The sequence below is a fragment of the Acipenser ruthenus genome, chromosome 49 (genome assembly GCF_902713425.1).
Source record: "Acipenser ruthenus chromosome 49, fAciRut3.2 maternal haplotype, whole genome shotgun sequence".
Taxonomy (NCBI): Eukaryota; Metazoa; Chordata; class Actinopteri; order Acipenseriformes; family Acipenseridae; genus Acipenser; species Acipenser ruthenus.
Window position 1 is genome coordinate 4,508,632 of NC_081237.1, and position 19,421 is coordinate 4,528,052.

General features: G+C 45.2%; 1 protein-coding gene across 3 annotated transcripts in view; it reads left to right on the forward strand.

Annotated features, from left to right (window-relative positions):
* The window catches only part of LOC117428812 (histone-lysine N-methyltransferase, H3 lysine-79 specific-like), a 38,693-nt gene that overhangs the window by 10,968 nt on the left and 8,304 nt on the right, over positions 1 to 19,421 (forward strand). Inside the window, exons 5-28 of one of the 3 annotated variants that reach the window (XM_034047749.3) lie at positions 340 to 568; positions 995 to 1,089; positions 1,276 to 1,338; positions 2,423 to 2,478; positions 3,318 to 3,397; positions 4,147 to 4,215; positions 4,425 to 4,531; positions 5,058 to 5,099; positions 5,720 to 5,812; positions 6,114 to 6,348; positions 6,868 to 6,981; positions 7,612 to 7,703; positions 8,018 to 8,119; positions 8,723 to 8,860; positions 9,936 to 10,061; positions 11,540 to 11,970; positions 12,332 to 12,458; positions 12,874 to 13,020; positions 13,672 to 13,795; positions 14,844 to 15,379; positions 15,570 to 15,781; positions 16,296 to 16,363; positions 16,683 to 17,450; positions 18,329 to 18,969. In XM_034047749.3, coding sequence (XP_033903640.3) covers positions 340 to 568; positions 995 to 1,089; positions 1,276 to 1,338; positions 2,423 to 2,478; positions 3,318 to 3,397; positions 4,147 to 4,215; positions 4,425 to 4,531; positions 5,058 to 5,099; positions 5,720 to 5,812; positions 6,114 to 6,348; positions 6,868 to 6,981; positions 7,612 to 7,703; positions 8,018 to 8,119; positions 8,723 to 8,860; positions 9,936 to 10,061; positions 11,540 to 11,970; positions 12,332 to 12,458; positions 12,874 to 13,020; positions 13,672 to 13,795; positions 14,844 to 15,379; positions 15,570 to 15,781; positions 16,296 to 16,363; positions 16,683 to 17,450; positions 18,329 to 18,921 — 4,647 coding nt within the window. In that variant the 3' untranslated portion in view covers positions 18,922 to 18,969. The remainder of the gene's footprint in view (positions 1 to 339; positions 569 to 994; positions 1,090 to 1,275; positions 1,339 to 2,422; positions 2,479 to 3,317; positions 3,398 to 4,146; positions 4,216 to 4,424; positions 4,532 to 5,057; positions 5,100 to 5,719; positions 5,813 to 6,113; positions 6,349 to 6,867; positions 6,982 to 7,611; positions 7,704 to 8,017; positions 8,120 to 8,722; positions 8,861 to 9,935; positions 10,062 to 11,539; positions 11,971 to 12,331; positions 12,459 to 12,873; positions 13,021 to 13,671; positions 13,796 to 14,843; positions 15,380 to 15,569; positions 15,782 to 16,295; positions 16,364 to 16,682; positions 17,451 to 18,328; positions 18,970 to 19,421) is intronic. The other 2 variants (XM_034047750.3, XM_034047751.3) reach the window with 2 other exon arrangements.

The window sequence follows — 19,421 nt, forward strand, 5'->3', positions numbered from 1 at the left end:
TCAAATTGGACATTTGCAAAAACATAAACTGTCCTTAACAAAACAGGGATGGAAATAAGGCTCCCATTGCATAGCAGTTTGATCCATTCCTGGTTTCACTAGGAGCTTAATAAGACACACCTGAGCTTGTTTCCTATACACTGGGGCTAATCAAGCTCGTATTAAAACCTGACATGGGTGAAGCTGCTATGCACTTGGAGTCTGATTTCCATCCCTGCAAAACCTTCCTAAGCTTTGTGAATCGGTCCAAGTAGCCCAGTAGAGCATTTAAAAAAATTGCAAATGTATGAATTAATGAAGGACAGCACATCACACCCTTGTCTCTCCTCCTCCGCGCAGTGGAAAGGCACGACGCAGCCCATGAAGCTGAACACTCCTCCCTCGAATGGGCTGCTCCGCCACATCTTGCAGCAGGTCTACAACCACTCGGTCACCGACCCGGAGAAGCTCAACAACTACGAGCCCTTCTCCCCGGAGGTGTACGGAGAGACCTCCTTCAACCTGGTGGCTCAGATCATCAACGAGATCGAGATGATGGAGGAAGACACCTTCGTGGACCTGGGCAGCGGTCAGTACCCGCGGCCCGCCGGAGCCTGAACTGCAGGGGCATCGGCGTGGGCTTCCTGGTGGCTTATCGTAGGGCTATAGGATGGGGAATACCTGCGTGTCAAAATCAACAGCATCATCCAAAATGCCCAATCAGTATAAACTAGAAGCAGCTACAGAAACAGCTTAGCAAGAAGGCAGGAGACGAAACCTTTGTCCACTTGACTTGGTTTCTTATACCATTGCAGATTTAACCCATACACAGCCTCTCGCCACCCTATAATTCTAGAATTATTTCTGGTCGTAACAAACCTTTATTTTAGTCCGTTGTCACTTAGTTCTGCAGAAGCTGTAATTATCTTTAAGAGGTGCCTAGTTCAGTGTTTAGATTTTGGTTTTCTATGTGCATGCAGTTGAATTTTTCTCTCTGCCTGCTGTTTGATTGCAGGTGTGGGCCAGGTGGTGCTACAGGTGGCTGCAGCGACGAACTGCAAACACTACTACGGAGTTGAGAAGGCAGACATCCCATCCAAATACGCAGAGGTGCGCACTGATCTGTTATATCTTGCATGGCATCAGAACAGGGCTGGAAATAAGACTCCCATTGCATAGCAGTTTCACCCATTCCGGGTTTCACTATGAGCTTGTTAGACACAGTATATGCAGCAAGCCCTACGTTTTTGGTGTGTGTGTATATAGGATGTTTGTTCATTGTAAATGCATTTGCAGGCGATGGACTGGGAGTTTACAAAGTGGATGAAATGGTACGGAAAGAAGCACGGCAATTATTCGGTGAGTTTATGATGATAGCCGTATGAAAAGTTTTATATATTGTATATGAAAAGAAGTTAGACAGACATTTAGACGTCTTTTGTGCTATATGCAAGCCCTTCAACAGAACCCAACACGTAACAGGGATGGAAAGAAGACTCCTATTGCATTGCAGTTTCACCCATTCCAGGTTTTAATACAAGCTTTATTAGCCGCAGTGTATAGGTAATAGGACTGTCAGTTAAGCCTCCAAATAGCAATCGATTAATTGGGCACTCAAAATATAATTTGAAGATATCGATGATTGTACTGCCCACAGAAATGTTCGTTCTCGGGGACCCCTGTTTCTTCTGGTTTTCATTCCCGCTGAGCTCTCAATTACTTAACTAAGCCCTTAACTGAACTCATAATTAGCTTAAATCGACCTTTATAATTGTTCTCGGCTCCTAAAAAGTTGCTGAGTGCAAGTTATTTATAATTTTATAATTAAGTTGAAATCTCCAACTTGAAGAGCTAAAAATAAATGTAAAAGACCTAATTAAGCATTTTATTAGTTCAGTTAATGGTTTATTTAAGTAATTGCAAGCTGAGCTGAAATGAAAACCAGCAGGCACAGGGGACCCTGAGGAGCGGGGTTGGAAACCACAGATCTAGAGCATCAAACCTTTACTTGCATGCAGAAAGCCATCCCACCTACTGGTTCGTTTTTTCTTTTTTTTTTTAATGCTGACAAACAAGGTCTTCCACCCTTGACAGGGTAGACATAATGAATGAAAGGCTGGAATGACGAGTGTGTGAGAGAAAGCCCCTGGCAGGGCTCAGGATGGGGATCTGCTGCCATTGTTCTCTCAGCGTTCTGGCAGAATGCTTGTCCCGGATGACTGACCATGCTGATGCGTATCCCAGGGTGCAGCTGGGGTTCTGCAGTCTCTGTCTGTGAGAGATCAGCGGGGGCTGTAGTTGCCATCTGCGCCGCTGGCATCGACACCCATCAGAGAGCGCCATCTCCTGGAAAAGATTATAACTTTTTTTTTTTTTCTAGGCCCATTATTAAAATCTTTGAAATCTATTTTATTATTTTTATTTATTTTTTATTTTTTTTTAGTTGGAAAGAGGGGATTTCCTTTCTGAAGAGTGGAAGGAGAGAATCGCAAACACAAGGTGAGGATTCTGGTTTTCACATGTTTGACGGGGGAGGAACGGTCATCGTAAACAACCACGCATGGGACCACACGGGGTTAGTTTTGTTGGCCACCCTCCCCCTCCTCTTGTACCGTTTAAATATCTATAATACTTGGATTGCGAAAGTAATGTAATAATGCTCAAGGAGGCTGTGTGGTCCAGTGGTTAAAGAAACAGGCTTGTAACCAGGAGGTCCCCGGTTCAAATCCTGGCTCACTCACTGTATGACTCTGAGCAAGCCACTTAACCTCCTTGTGCTCCGTCTTTCGGGTGAGACGTTGTTGTAAGTGACTCTGCAGCTGATGCACAGTTCACACTCCCTAGTCTCTGTACTAAATAAACTAATAGTAATATTTATAATAAAAGCTTATTTGTATACAAACTTTAAAAATAAGCTTTAATTTAATTGTTGGTAGTTATTTGATGATGCTTTCATCTATATTGACATTGATATGTAAATGTTTAAATGTATTGTGTGTGCCGGCATCTCTTTTAATATTTGTATTTATGTATTCAAATCTGTTTGTACAGGGGGGTGCTTGAGATGCAACATCTCCTTTACAAGTACTTCTTGCTGGCAGGCAGCATCAATGCCGATGCAGTAAAAACTAGAACCATACAAGATACAGTATGTGGCCCACATTATATACAGGCATAACATGGTTCTGTTTTGTTTTGGGTTCTGCCAGGAAGCGATTTTGAAATGGATGTTAAACTCTCCCTTTCCCTTTCTCTTCTGCTCCTGGTTGAATGTGTTGCTCTGTATTTCTCTGAATCGTTCCCCTTCTGTACCAATAATCCACAGTGTTGTCTTGCAGTGTGATTTTTGTGAATAACTTTGCCTTTGGTCCCGAGGTGGACCACCAGCTGAAGGAACGGTTTGCAAACATGAAAGAAGGTGGGTCTGGTGTCCCAGCTTTTACTGTTTGTCTCCATGCGTCAGCCCTGAGGTCAATTACAATCGTGATTGTGCAGTTTGTAATGAATTGCAATTGAACTTAGGCACACCTGCATCATTTTAAGTTTAATTGAAATTATACCATACAGTTGATCGCTTGCAGTTCAATGACACATGTATTTGCCATGTGATTATTGTCCTTGCGTTCTCAAATACTTTTAGTAACCCCATTTATTTCAAGTGTGTGTCTGGATTTGTACCTGCGATTTATTGCTGGGTTATTTAGAATAAACTGAGTAAATGTGTTTGTGGGTAGTTGTTTACGTAATTGTTTTAGTGCAATTGAAATTGTAATTGCTGCAGCATAACTGTAACGGATTGAACAGAAGAGCTTTGTGATTGTAATTTCAGCAAACGAATCTGCTGTGTAATTAAGATCTGCCATGCGTGAGGGTGTTTTTTCAGAAACTCGATGGCCAGTTCCTCGGGTCAAAACAGAGTATCACGTGGACAAATACAATCTACGCACTAACGTATCTTCGGTGTAACCACTGAAGTTTAAACTCCAAACTGTATCGGAGTAGTATGAAGATGAAAAGGATCATGTTTCTGCGTTGTAATTACAGTTGCATTGAAACGTTCGGGCCGGTTGTCAGGTGCAGCAGCTCACTGAATTCTATCTGGTTTCATTTCTGAAACGCCTAACTTTTTTTTTTTCTTTCTCTCCTTGTTTTTGTTTTTCGTTCCAGGTGGCAAAATCGTATCCTCTAAACCTTTTGCACCTCTAAACTTTAGAATAAACAGTCGGAACTTGAGCGGTATGTGGAAGTCTGTTGCTTAATTTTCATGCAACCAGTTTCTTACATCAGGTTCTTAAACCTAAATTAGTTTGAGAGAGAGAGACTTGGTGACTTTCTTTTTCCAGTTTGTATAGTACTAAAGTAATAAGAAATGTGTGTAATATGTATAATTTGTTGGATTTATTTTGTGTTTTTTTTCATATTGTGCTCTTTCTCTTCCCTTCCAGACATAGGCACAATAATGAGGGTTGTGGAATTATCACCACTGAGGGGCTCTGTATCCTGGACAGGGAAACCAGTTTCTTACTACTTGCATACAATAGACCGCACCATAGTAAGTATAAAGACTATCCAGCAAACTCTAACCACCAATTATAACATGCTAACACCGATAAGAAACTAAGGATATCTGATCAGCTTTTTAGAGCATTTTACAGCACCAGGGATTCCCCCTGGATTCTGTCAACCACTTATTTTTAGGGTAATCCCTGGATAACCACCGATGAGTGGTTGACACAATCCAAGGCGATTTTTCCCCAGCAGTGTAAAATGCTCAAAAGTCCATCTGCGGCTTGTACACACAGGGTGTAGGTCGTTCGTTTTAATTCAGAATGCGTAAATGAAGCGTTTAAGGTTGGTGTCCCAACCAAAACCAGTTTTCCACCTCTAAGAAGATGGTTGTACTTTGATCCTGTGTTTTGGAAATCTTGCCACTTGTAGCTCTTCAGTTAACTGACTGCTAAGACAGGGGTAGCTGTTGGTCCGGTGTGCTGCAGAGAGAGCTCTGACTGTTGCTGTAGTAATCTTCCATACCGAGCGTGCCGCTCTCATGTAACTCTTTCTATCATTGTCTCTTTCAGCTTGAAAACTATTTTTCTAGTCTCAGAAATCCAAAACTCAGGGTAAGTTTTTTTTTTTTTTTTTTTAAATGATTATTATCTTTATTTGGGGAGCTGGCGTGGGAGAAGTACAGTATAAACATATCTGGCAAGTGTTAGGGTTGGTTGTTTTAAATCCTTTGTTCAAACCTGAGTGTGGGTGGGCTGTGTATTGACACTGTGTAGGGTTCAACTAATAATACCTTGTATGAATGACATTTTTAAAAGAATAGGTGCCGATTTAAAAACAGTCATGACTTGTAAATGCAGCCTCCCAATGTCTTTTCTACATCCACATGCGCTGTTATTGTGAAGGTTGGTAGTGGCGTGTAAGAATGGGGGTTGTTCTGTTTTAGAATTTTTTTTTTCGTCCGATCTGCCCGTGTTCAGGTTAAGAAGGGGTCCCTGCAGTGGTCTGTTTTGTAACAGTAGCATTGCTGTTTGTAATCCGTCTCCTAGCGGCTGATCGGTCAGTAATGCAGACATCCACGCAACGCTCATGCTTACCTCTCTGCTGCAGAGCTTGCTCTTTAGTTGAATAGTAAGGCGTTGGTCTTTGAACCGTGTGGTTTGTGGTTCACGTCCAGCCCTTGCCTTCCCATTCAAGTCAATGGGCTGAGATTCCAACTTGTTGCATGTTTCAGGAGGAACAAGAGGCAGCTAGACGTCGGCTACAAAGAGAAACTAAAGAGAGCAAAAGCAACACGACTACACCGACCAAGATCCAGGAACACAAGGTAAGCGGACCTTCTGAGTTTCTTTGTGCTCTCGGGGGCAGGGGGGCGTGGAGCAATCCACTGGCCCTCTGTCTAAATCAGGGGTGGCCAAAGTTGGCCTTTCCAGTCCTGGTATTTGTTCCAACCCTGTTAATTGTTTAAGTAATGAAACCTCTGTCCAGACCCTAAAGTAGTTAATTATATAATTGTATCTGTTAAACCTGGAGTGGATTGGTCATCCAGGACCAGGATTGGACCCCCCTGCTCTAAATCAAGCACATGGTAGCACTGTATTTCAGTTCTCTCTCTCTCTCTCGGTCAGGATTCTGGGGGTGAAGATGAGAAGTCGGGGTCCGTGGCCCTGGTGAAGAAGGGGTCCCCCGCGAAGCCGCGCAAGGCCCGTATCGGCAACAAGGGGCGCAAGATGGCCGGCAGGAAGCGCGGCCGCCCCAAGAAGGCGAATCTCATCGCAGCCGCTGAGCGCAAAGCCAAGAAGAACCAGTCAGCCCTGGACCTGCTCCACGCCAAAACCGTGTCCCAGACAGCGCCCCCTCAGGGTCAGTGTGGGAGCGTGTTTCTCTTACTTGTACTGCATTTTAAAGCTATTCCGAAAGCTACGTGAAGCATGTGACACCAAGCTTTTCATACATGTGCACTGTAAAGCAGACCAGCGTTTTTTTTGTAAGCTTGAGAAAAGAAGAAAAATTGTTTTAAGGGTATTATTATTATTATTATTATTATTATTATTATTATTATTATTATTGCATTTATGCATACACATGTTCCTGTGTGAAATATTAAGACTGTAGCTGCTCTATTATAAAGGGAGTATTCCTCAGTATACATGCTTTACCACACTAAGAGGTCTAGTTTATCTTACTGTATCTAAACAGCGGGCTGACCTCCTTTCTGTGTTATTGTATTCAGTGATGTTAATAATGGGGAAGGTCAATAAATCGATCCGGGGAGGAAAGGGGTATTCATGTAGCTGTGTTTTGACATCTGTTTAGTTCATTAAAATAGATTCCTGTGTAAAGTAACCTTTTTTTGTTTTCTCTCTTGCCTGACTCTCTCAGATGCATACAAGTCACCTCGTAGCCCATTCTTCCAACTACCTCCCAAAGTGCAACGCTATTCATCAGGGCAGCTGCTGCTCAGCCCCACCCCCCCTGCACTGCAGCAGCTCCTGGGTAGGAGGGTTACCTTCATTCATAGGCACAGCTGGACTCCGTTACAAATGGAGTTGTCCGATTTTGTAATTAATTATAGTTGAACCTTGGCACGCCTACTTAATTAGTTCTAATTGTAATTATACCAGATAAGTAATCGATTGTAGTTGAATTCCACACCTTCCCAAGCTTCATTTGCAGTTCCATGTTGCTTTTCACATTGAGTGACCATTATTCTCGTATTTTAAACCACTTTTAGTGACCCTGTTAGTTTGAATAAATAAAAGGCTGTCTAGCATGTTTCTGTATTCGTACCTGTGATTGTTGCTGGGTTATTTTGAATATATAGTGTTAATGTGTGTAGTGTAGTTACTTTTTAGTATAATTGTAATTACTGCAGGATTATTGTAATTAAACAAATATTATTTTAATTGTAATTTCAGCAAATAAAGCTGCTGGAAGTCTGTTAATAGGTATTAAACATGTGATTGAGCTGAATATAGAAATGCTGTCAGATTACAGGCAGAGCAACATTTGTGGGGCTTTTCGCCGACACCATCTTGTCTTTGAGAAGGGGTTGTAATGATAAAAGCACAGGGAGATGGACAAGGTGTATAACGCGCTGCTCTGCGCTTGATTTTTCTCTCACAGACTCCATCAAAGTCCAGTACCTGCATTTCATGGCCTACATGAAGACTCCCCAGTACAAGACCAGCCTGCAGCAGATCCTGGAGCAGGAGAAGGTGATTAAAACAATGCAGGGGTAACAGTATGGTGCACAGTGCTGAGCCTGCAGGGGAGGGGTTCCTGTGATGTAAGGTGATCCTGTAATACTGCCTTCAGTGTAAGGCAGTGGGGATTTAGGATTTACAGTATTGGGGTGTGGCATAAGAATCGTCATTGGGGTCATAGTATGAATTTTATCAGTGATTTTACAAGTTAAATATTAATTTCTGTGTCTCTCTAAATTTGTTGCTGCTTAGGTTTCCCCTTGCTCTAGAATAAACTCTCTTGGAGGGCTTTAATGACTATTCTTTCCCTTTCTCTCTCTCTCCAGCAACGAAACAGCGAGCTGTCGGGCCGGGTTGAGCAGCTGTACACTCTCTGCCAAGCCCAGAAAGAGAAGACCAAGGGGCTCTTTCAGCACAAACTCGAGGAGGTGCGTTCCTCCGCGTCTCCCGCTCCACGGCAGGGGGAAGGCTGGATATTCAGTAGCTTTTGTTTAAAAGCAAGTCGAAGTGCGAAAGCAAAGCTTTGTAACCTGGTTAATGAGCCTGTTTGCAACACAGAAGCATTGCGCAGTTCAGTTACTGTTTTGTCATTGAAATGGCTCTTTCAGTCTAAAAGGATGGAGAGCTCTGGCTCACAGCAAGCTTAATTAGACTCAATTTTATTTGAGTCATTTCGGTTTTTACTGTGTGCTTAACAAGGCCTACTTGAGTGGGAGCGGAGGGGAATGATGCAGGTAGTATCTGAAACCATTTGTCTACTGTTTACATGATCCATAACTTGCAAAATACTCAATAATATAAGTCAAAACTTCTGAGAAACTAAATCAAGTACATAGGTTTTGGCTTGTGTCTTCATCGGTGTACACACACCTGCTTTCCCTTGAGTTCCTCCCAGTTTAACGTCTGTGTTCTGTAGTTTATGCAGAGATGGGGGTGGTAAGGCTCCTATTGCATAGCAGTTTCACACATTCCAGGTTTAACGACAAGCTTAATTCGCCACAATCCCTGTGAACTTGTTTCTGTCCCCCCAGCTGGGAGTGAAGGCCCTGACGTACGAGGACCTGGTCCAGGCGCAGAAGGAGATCTCCGCCCACAACCGGCAGCTGAAGGAGCAGACCAAGCAGCTGGAGAGCGACGCATCGGAGCTGAGGGAGCAGAGCCTGTGCCTGGTGAGTGAGCCAGGGCGCTGGGGCTGGAACATTCATCAATACAGCCCTGAGATTGATTGCACTGAAAAATCAATAGTGGTGTTATCGGCGACAGTCCCATTCGTGACGCTAGTCTAAAGCTATGAAGGATCAGCCCCACTTGCTGTAGTCAGCCGATTTGTCCATAAAGAGGTGGTGGGCCATGGTGTAATGATAAAAGGTTTGTTTATAATAATTCCAGTGCTCTTCATGCGATTTTCAGTAAAAAAAAAAAAAAGAAGTTTTAATTCCGGAACAAACAGGAAATCCAGTGACAGACAGTACAGAACGTAACCACATGCAAACTGCACCAACAAATCTTCAAACAAAACCGTGCTGTAGGTATCCTACAGGACACTCTATCGATCACAAAACCTTCAATGCCAGCTTGGATAAAGAGAGTAAAGAGTACAGAAATACACAGGTTTAAATAGAAGGCAAAACCAGCTGCCCTTCTTGGAGTCTCCCAGCCAGTCTTTTGAAGATCAAGCCGGCCCAGGCTTGAGACTTTGTACCTGTGATCGTAATCAGTGTTTTAATGAACAAAGGGTTCTCATCCCGTGGTAACAGTACTGTACATCATTAAATAAACCAGTTTCTTATCTTGTCTGTGTGATAGAAGCAGGCACCAGCCCAAGGTGTTGTGATAACAACACTTACAAAACAAAGGTTATTTTGAAACATCAGAAGAACCTGATCTTATCCTGTGTTAGATAGACCTTTTGGCTGTGTGCGAGGTTACACAGGGAGAGAGGGAATTAAGGATTTATTCCTTCTTATTATAAGAAGAGAAATGTAAAATGGTCACAATTAATACAATACTTTAAAATCTTAGTGGAAGCAGACTGATAGGGTGCAAGAGAATTACTGTTGATGGGACGTGACAGTCGTGATTTTATTGCATTTTTTTAATTGGTAGTTTTTAGCTGGTAATTGAGACTAATTTCAGTTGTTGACCATCCTATGGGATGCACCGTACGTTACTCTGCTAAAGGAGTAAAGACTGAAGCCTGGTGTGTTTGTTTTTTATTTATTCATTTATTTCATTGCCTCTCAGCTGAAGGCCCGGTGTGACGACCTGAAGCTGGACTGGTCGAGTGTGTCTCTGGAGTCTCTCCTGAAGGAGAAGCAGGCACTGAGGAGCCAGATCTCCGAGAAGCAGCGACACTGCCTCGAGCTGCAGGTAGGGGGCGCTCACAACAAGCACTGCGCTGCAGCTAGAGGGGAATCGTGCAAAAGCAAAATACAATATAACTTGTTTTTTATAATGGGGTCACTAAGTGGTGGAAAATGAGAGTAATGATCGCACAATGTAAAACAACATGAAAATGTGAATGATTACACTTGGAAAGGTGTGCAATTCAGTTGTGATTGATCTGTTATATGGTATAATAACAGTTACGCAGGTGTGCCAAGGATCAACATTGTAATTGCAGTTGATCCTAGGTCTGCTCCTTTGCCTCAGGATAGCTGGCTGGCATTACAGGAGTGTTAGCCAAGGTTTTCCAATCTTTTATTGCCTTTTTTATCACCTTCTATATTCTTGTTTTTTCATAATGCCACTAGTCCTATTAGAGGTAAAATCATGGATTTTAAAAACCTTGGTAAAGAGATCTCTCTGTTCCATTCTTGATGGGTCTGCCATGGGGTCCAGCAGTGGAGTAGGGTGTGTATTGCATATGTCTCTCAGGATATCAATCACCAGCCAGTGTGTGCTAGTAGCGTGCGGGGATGGAAATAAGCAGTTTCACCCATTCCAGGTTTCATTACAAGCTTGATTAGCTAGTATATAGGTAGCAAGCACAGGTGTAGTTTAACTCGTACTAAAACCAAGAATAGATCAAAGTGCCATGCAGAGGGAGTCTTCGTTCCGTCCCTGGCGCGTCTAGCATATCGATTACGAGACTAGAACTGGGACCTTTTTCTTTTTGTTGCAGGAGTTAATTGAGGGATTGGAACCAGAGCAGAATTGTCAGGGAGAGGGAAAGAGAGAGGAAGATGTGGTTAATGGCACTAGCTGCAGGAAGCACTGTTTAAAATGTAGAAGCCAAGGTGACTCATTGCAGAGGGTAGGACTATACAGGGTAGGGCTAAATAGCAGCAATCTCACTTGCAATGAAGGAGCTTGGGGATCCCTGTCCTGAGATTGTAATAAGAAAAACCATGTGCGAAATAGTGTGCAAAACTTTTAACTGTGTCGCCATAAAATGGAGGGCATTCCACAGTCAAACACCCAAAACTTAAACGTTTAAATCCAAAGCTTCGGCTATTGCCTCCTTCTGTGTACGCCAACGAAGGTAGATGCCGAACTATCTGCTGGGATGGAAATAGGACTCCTATTGCACAGCAGTTTCATCCATTCCAGTTAATACAAGCTTGATTAGCCACTTTATAGCTAACAAGCTCAGGTGTGTCTTATTAAACCCCTAATAAAACCAGGAGTGGATCAGACTGCTATGCAATGGGAGTCCTGTTTCCATCCCTGTATCTGCAGCTGCCTAATTGCAGTATACGGAACTAGAAAATAATCAAAAGATCTTAATTTTAAAAGTTGTGACACTCCTTTTAAACCTGAATGCAAACACCACCTGTTTTTTATAATCAAAACGTTTGTTTAATTTAATCCACTTTCGCTGTGGTTCCTTCCTTTGGTGTCTTCAGATCAGCATTGTGGAGCTGGAGAAGAGCCAGCGCCAACAGGAGCTGCTGCAGCTCAAGTCGTACAGCCCCTGTGAGGACACCCTGCCTTCCCACTACAGGAGCAAGGGGCCCCCCTGCCTGGACCTGCAGCCCCCCTGCCTCGACATGGAGGTGTCCAAGCTGCCCCTGCCGGCCTTCAACGGGCTGAGCCCGGAGCTGTCCATGAATGGGGGCGACGGGTTCGACAGGGGGGGCAAAGCGGAACTCGTCTCGCACTACCTGCCCTCCCCTCATGATCAAGACATCGTTCCCCCTACCCCCGGGGCCAGGCAGAGGCAGCCCAGCCACGCCCTGCCCGATTACACACGCTTCTCCCCGGCCAAGATTGCCCTGTGGAGACACCTCAACCAGGAGCCCAGCTGGGGCCAGAGGGCTGCACTGGGGCTGCACAGGTGAGGTGCACAGGGGAGGGGCATTTATAGAAAGTGTCACGAGGGTTTTGAGTAAATTGTACTTGGTTTTTTTTTTTTTAATTTTTAGTGTAAAGTATAAATCTGCTTTGCTTTATTATTGTAAATAAATATTATTGTAAATAATGTCTGTATATGTTTTGAACCAAGACAATAAAATGTATTCTTTTTTACATTTAATGACATTCATAAATACATTTTATTGTCTTTTTTTAGTACATAATTAGTTATAATTTAATAGTTTAATTTGATTACCCTTGACTCTTTCAGAATACACATTAGAAGTTCTCGATTGCAGCATTGTGCGAGTGTCGGTCTGATTTGTTGCTTTCTCTCTCTTCAGAGGTGAGGCTGGAAGGGATGGGGCTCTGTCTCCACTCACCCCGGGGCTGAAACACGGACAGACCTTCCCATTGCCCCCTTCACCTGGGAGCCAACAGAGCGGGGCGGCCAAGACTGCTGACAGCAAGGTACCTTCTGAGTGTCTGTTCAGTCTCGCTCTGCACGAGACTCGTCTTCCCTTTTTATTTTATGAAATGCTGCAGTTCGTGTTCTTTTCAAGGGGCCAGCAATTCAGTAAAAAACAGCTATTACAAAGGCACATTTATATTTAGGGCTTCTGATTTTCGGTTTTAACCGATAAAACACCCAGATACAAAAAAAAAAATGAAATCTGTGTCTCGTACAAACTCGAAATTATGATCATGATGAAACCCTCTTTTCTTGCTTGCTTGCTGTCCTGTTTTTTTCTTTTTTTATATGCACGGTTCTGCAGGGGTGGAAATGCTTGTGTGTTTTTTATCAGGGTATTTCACCCTCTCTGTCTCTCCGTGTGTCTTCCACCTTCTCCCCTCCTCCCTCCCCACTCCGCCTCCATCCCCTCAGGGCTGTAAAGAGAGAATCCCCCCTGGAACTGCTGACACCATCACCAGCCTCCCCGTCAGTATCCCCTTGAGCACGGTGCACCCTTGCAAGCTGCCAGTCAGCATTCCCCTGGCCAGCGTGGTGCTGCCCAGTCGCGCAGAGAAACTGGTGAGTGTGTCTGTCTCTACCATCCCATCACCCTACTCCCTGCACCCTGGGAAAGGTTAGTTCTGTCCAGAGCACCTTGAGGAGGTCCTGCAATGCCTGTAGCCCCCTCGTTCATATCCTCATTTTATCAGTATTCCCTTGTGCGCTGAAACTGGTGGGTTGCCACTGCACTCGATCACCAGTCCCACCCGCCCCGCTGACACAGTGCGGTATCCACAAACATTAAATGGCTTAAACAGCTATTTTATTTCTCCATCCCATTTTTCCTACGCTTGTTCCCCGTCTCAAGTTCCATTGCTGCAATGTGTGTGTTGTGTTTTTTTTTTTTTTTTTTTTTATAATTCTATTTATTTCCCAGTTCAAGCATCATCAGCTGGGGTATTTCAATTCGGATGCCCCCACCCCTGCTTGTTATTCTATAATATTATTGGTAGAGATGACATTAGTGGGGGAGAAAGAAATGAATTGACCTTGGAACCACACTGAAGCTACTTGCTCCTTAGACCTGCGCAGCTTTTGTCTCCTCTTATCTGCTGCACTCTAACTTTGCAGTGTGCTTAGTAAACTTTCCTTCCTTTCAAATCAATATTGCATCATCCCCTTTACTCGATCTTGAGATTGTGACTGACGTTGTCTGACTCGGTTTTACAGAGGAGCACGCCTAGTCCGGTACCACAGACCCGAGACCCGGGCTACCCTGACAAGCTGAGCAGCTCCACCTGCCAGACCAACGGCAGCGCGACGGGACAGAAACTGCAGCACACACCTACCTCAGGTAAGGCTGCCAGGGGCGTGTTGGGGGGCTGGGTCTCTGAGTAACCGAGTTGGCTGGTTCTCATGTAGGTGTAATTTTTTTAAAGAAATGTCAGTAGACCTGTGGCACTTCTGCAAACCTGATCATACTGCTAGCCATTGGAGATTAGCCAGTCTCGCTTGGAGATATATGCAGGTCTAATCAGTTGATCTTAGTGGTGGTGAATCTAAATACAGTAATCTTTCGCGTATCCACCTGTCACATATCATCTCTAACCGTTTATCCACCATGATCAAGCTCCTCAGCACAGTGTGTGAGTGAGAGAGAACCAGAACTAGGGTTGCATACCCAAGATTGAGTAAACAAGTCGAAACCGCAGACAGCTGGGCAAGTAGCCAGAGTTTATTATTGAACAGAGAAGATTAGTTCAGAGATTGTAGATCCCACCAAAGTTTTCGTACACTGTGTTGTATGTGTTCCGTGCTCTACCGTTGCTGGTAGTGTCACGCGAGCTGTTCAGTGTGTTGATATGTAAATAAATCCTGTTTGCCTGCGAGGCGTATCAACTTCATCCTCCGTCTCGATCTCCTGCCTGTCACACAGACGGCTACCCTGCTAGCATTAATACCCTGTATCTTTCTAAACGAGGGATTTAGGGGAGCTCCCTAATAAAAGCTGAATCTCAAAACAATAACTGTGTGAATATAGTCATTGTTACAGCTGTGTATAATGGTATTTAAAAGAGGAATTGAAAAAAGAAAAAAAAGGAACTTTGTGAAAATCTCAAATTTTGAGTGTCTCTTTTTTTAAGAGTGTTTTTATCTTGTAACAAACATGCCAAGTTTGGTCCTGGTTTAATATTTAAACAGAAGCTGTGTAAAGATCTGGCATGGTTTTAGATCAATGTAACAGACCCCATAATGTGTTCAATTTTATATGTATATACACACACACACATTATGTACACGTTTATTTGCAGAATAAATAAACCTTGTGCATTTTGCATTGTTTACTAGTTAGCCTTGTTTTGCAGCCTAACCTTCTTGTGTCTTTGGGGTTTTTTGGGCAGGTTTTTCCTTCAGCTCTGGCTCCATGACTGTGAATGGAGGCTCCCATCCAGGCTCGGGCTGTTTCTCCCTGGATCCCAGCTCCCTGGACGGGTCCCCAGTGTCCCGGGGCTCTCCACCGCAGACGTCCTCCTTCCTGGTCATGCAGGCGCGCAGCTCGGGGCAGGCCTCTCCCGGCAGCCCCCATCTGGGGGGAAGCGGAGGGGGGCTCCACAGTACAGGAGGGGTGCTGCAGTACGCTGACGGGCCCCCCAGAATCCTACCTGAGGGGAAGAGGGAGCTGGGGTCGGACATGGAGCTGCTGGAGAGCGAAGCCAAGAGGAAGATCATCTTCTCAGGGACCCTGGGGGGTAAACAGCCCTCCTCTGCTAAGCTGGGACCTCCAGCCAGCCAGGGCCACGCTCTGGAGGGCAGGAAGCGTGGTAGGAGGAAGCGTGGCTCTGCAGGGACCACATCCATGGGGGGCTCCCCCAAACGCAAACCCGTTCCGGGACTCTGCACCCACGCCTCGGGGTCCCCTCTCAATATCAACTCCATGGTGAGGAAGGGTAGTGTTTTTTTTAGAGTGACGTTGCTAAAGGCTACGTTTTGTCTTTTGAATTTATTAGGTTTCTTTTAAAATGTAGCCCTATTACGGATGTATAGCAATGCTGTGTGGCAGTCCGTGTTTCATTATTTCGATCATGCAATCTATTTATTTGTGTTAATGTATTTCTTTTTATTTGCAGGTGAACAACATAAACCAGCCTTTGGAAATCGCAGCCATCTCGTCCCCGGAGAACTCTCTGAAGAACTCCCCCGTCCCGAACCTGGACCAGCCCCCCGTGCTCAAGAGGGAGCGCCCCCTGGAGTTGAACGGGGCAAGGCGCTACTCCCCCTCCCCCCCGTCCAGCTCTGACGAAGAGCACTGCGGCTTCCAGGACGACAGCGGCAGCATGCGGTAACCTGCGTTCAGAAACTAAATAAATCGCTGAGATCTGTGTGCCTTCAGTGTCTCTGACACTGTCTGGCTGGGGGGTTGGGGTGCTGCTTTGCTGACTGGAAGCGTATAGCAAAACCTGGACTGGATTTAACTGCTATACAGTGAGAGCCTTGCACTCCTTGAGTGCTATGAAAATCAGCTATACTGTAATTAAATATGAGTAACTAAACTGTATATCTAATCTTGGTGTGACCTCATTTCTATCTGAACTATTTGATGAAAAATACAATTTTAAATGTCTAATGCAGCTCTATGAAACACTATCGTCTTTTTTACTGTTTTTCGACCAACAGATACAATCGTGACGTGTCCTTTTCACGATTTCAGTCCTTTTTGATTTGACTCGTATTGTGCATCATCTCTGGTTCCTTTTTTTTTTTTTAATGCCAAAAGCATGACATTTGCAAAGCACCCTGTATATCTTCAGGAGCCCCTTGTTGATTTTTTTAAAGCAGCTCTCTCTCTGTTGTAGCATTGAGAGGAAGATTGCGACCATCTCCCTGGAGAGCAGCCCCATCAAGGCAGGGGACAGCGACAAGGGTAAGTGGCAGTGCATTTATTATATTGCTGGAGGATCTGCTATTTTATATATTTTTTTTTAATAATGATTAATAAAACACACCTGAGCTTTTTACCTATACACTTTGGCTAATCAATCTCGGAGTAAATCCTGGAATGGAGTGAAACAGCTATGCAGTTTTTTTCAATCCCTGTGCTACACATGTGTCTTTTGTTACTTAAGTGGCCAAATGTAATATAGACAGAATTATTATTTTTTTTTTTTGGAGTATGATCATTGTCATTCATGTGCTCTTCGGTAGTAATGAGCCTGTCTGCTGCTTTGTTTTTGCACATGTAGGTGGAAGCTCGGCAGGCAGGAAGGCTGCTAATGGCATTGAAGTATCCCCCTGTTCCTCCTCCTCCTCTTCATCCTCCTCCTCCTCCTCCTCCAGCAGCAGCAAGTGGAAATCCACCTTCTCCCCGATCTCAGACCCCAAGCAGCCCGCTTCGGAGTGTCTGCGGCATGGGGGCTCTCCTTTCGGGGGGCGCTTCTGTGACTCCGAAACGGACCACAAACAGCAGCAGCAGCAGCATCACAGGAAAACGTCGGGGACAGGGGGCAGTGAATCCAGTGGGGGTGACTCCCCGTGCCCGCTCAACAATGGCTACCCCAACCAACACCAGAACTCCAAACCATTCCAGACCGACAAGCACAGCTCATCCCACCAACACCACCACCATCATCATCATGGCCACCACCACCACCAGCATGGGGCAGCGTCAGTGGCTGCCCAGGGGAGGGCGAAGTCTCGGGACTGGGAGGTTGTGAAGAGCAGCAGTACTAACTGCAGCAGCAGCAGTAGCCAGAACCTCTTCTTTTCAGCGGCTGGGATCCTGAGTGGAAAAGGGGTCTCCCCGGTTGTGGTTTCGTCCTCTTCTCCCTCGGGGGTCACTGTGGGGCCCTCGCACCCCTACCTGGGGCCTCAGTTTCCTCTGGGGGGTGCCTCTGTGCTGCACTCGCTGTTTGGGGTCCAGTCTCCGGCCGGGGGGGCCCCCAGACTGGTGAACGGACACACGGTGATGGGGGCTTTTTCCAGCTCCGGCCTCGCTGGGGGAGCAGCAGGAGGTAGGACACGCATGTGTGTGGGGGGAGGGGGGCATGTTTATAGTGCTTACAGGGTCAAAAAGTCCCCATTTGGTACCTTACAAAACCTACCTCCTTGAGGACATTCACCTTTCATTTTTAAAACAATTTTTTTTTGTTAGAAATAGAATTTAAAAGAGCCTCCACTTTCATGATTGTGGTGACCCCCCCGTGCCCTGTAGAGTTTAGAATAGGAAGTCTTACACTATATTTAGTGTCAGTCTTCAAACACTATAAACAAATGTGTGTTTAATATCCTGTCCACATTACATTAAAACGCAGTGATTGAAAGTCAAAGGATTTACCTTTCACCCTTGTTGAACTTGATTGTACCATTCGGGTTCAGCTAAATAATTAAGAAGCTGCCTGGAACAGCAGTGTTGAGTGGCACTGCACGGCGTATCCGTGTGTGGCGAGCACATTACAGGACATATTCAGGAGACTGCAGGAGGTAGGTGACGCATGGGGCCTGAAGGGGGCGAAGTGGGTGGTCGGAAGAGCTAGTGTTCGAAACTGTATTTTAGAAAAAAATAAATAAAGTAGATTCTGGCTTTGGTCAGCACAGTTCTGAGACTAGCAGCCAGAAGGTGTTCAACTCCTAGCCATAAGAGTAACAAACACCTCCTGGCCGCGCCATTGAAATGAAATGCATGTGCAGGTGTTGCAGTCGTCTTCTAAAGGTAAGTGCCGTGCCTGCAATCCTTGCTGCATTGCGCTGCTTTTTGTCTCTCCCTTTCTCTGTCTCAGTCTCTCTGCGCTGCTTGTGATCTTTAATTTTATTTTGCGTTTTCTGTTTTTTTTTCCTGCTCGCTTTCCACCTGCTGTGCCAAACGCCTGAGTCTCTCCTCTCCTATTCGCAGGTATATTTAACCACGTGATGCCTTCCATCTCTTCCCACCAATTCGGAGCTGGCTTGAGCAGCTCTATCAACAGCACCAGTGGTGCCGCTTTGCTGAGCTTTGCCCCATTGCAGCAGATACATGCAGTGCCAGGCCCTAACCCCTCTAGCACTGGGGTCCCCTTCCCAACCTCCTCTACCCAGTCTATCCCCCAACACAGCCGGACTCAGTCTGTGCTCCACACCCCTCCTCCCCCTACCCTGTCCCTTCCCCCACCCCCTGCTCTCCTAACCTCCTCTTCATCATCCCAGTCTTTGCATGCCAGCTGTGGCAGTGATGCTTTCCTGCCCACCTCTGCTCGCCAGCTCGCTTCTGCTAGGCTGCCCACTGTGCAGCAGCTGCAACAAACCCATCATCCGAAATCATCTTTGCCTCCTTCGTCGTCTTCTCTTTCCTCCTCCTCTTCTCTGTCTCGCCCGTCCTTCACCGTGCACCACCCCCCTGTGCCCCCTCGCTCTGTGCCTGCTCCTGCCCCGCCTGCCAGCACGCTCTGGGTGACTCTTGGCATGCAGGCTCCCTACAGTTCCAGCCTCCCTGGGGTCCGCCCAAGATAAAGGGCTGCTTTCCGGGCTGCCTTTTATTTATTTTTTCCCCACGATAAGGTAAGAGAAACAGTGATCAGGGAAACGCCTGTTGCTAACCGTCTTGAACTTGAGCCTTATCCTTAGTTGCCTATGGCACTGAAAAGGACGTCATTCTGTGTGTTGGGTCTGCTGAATATTGGTCAGGACAGAGTTCAAAGACAGTGTTTTTCTCCCTAAAAATAAACTCCTTCAGTTCTGGGTGTTTATGCTGAGAATATAGTAAATCTCAATTATTTTTAGTTCATAGTATGATATGAATAGAAAGAAGTAGGTTTGTCTCACGGAACACTGTGGTAGCTTTTAATAGAGTTTTTTGCAGGTTACAACCACCCACACCCTCCAGAAAATAGATTAAAGGCTACTGAATGTGATGAAGCTGTATTTTTACTGTGAACATTTTTTTGTTTGTTTGTTGGGGTTAGGTTTCCATTTTCATGGATGAAAGTAAGTCTCCCATTGCATAGCAGTTT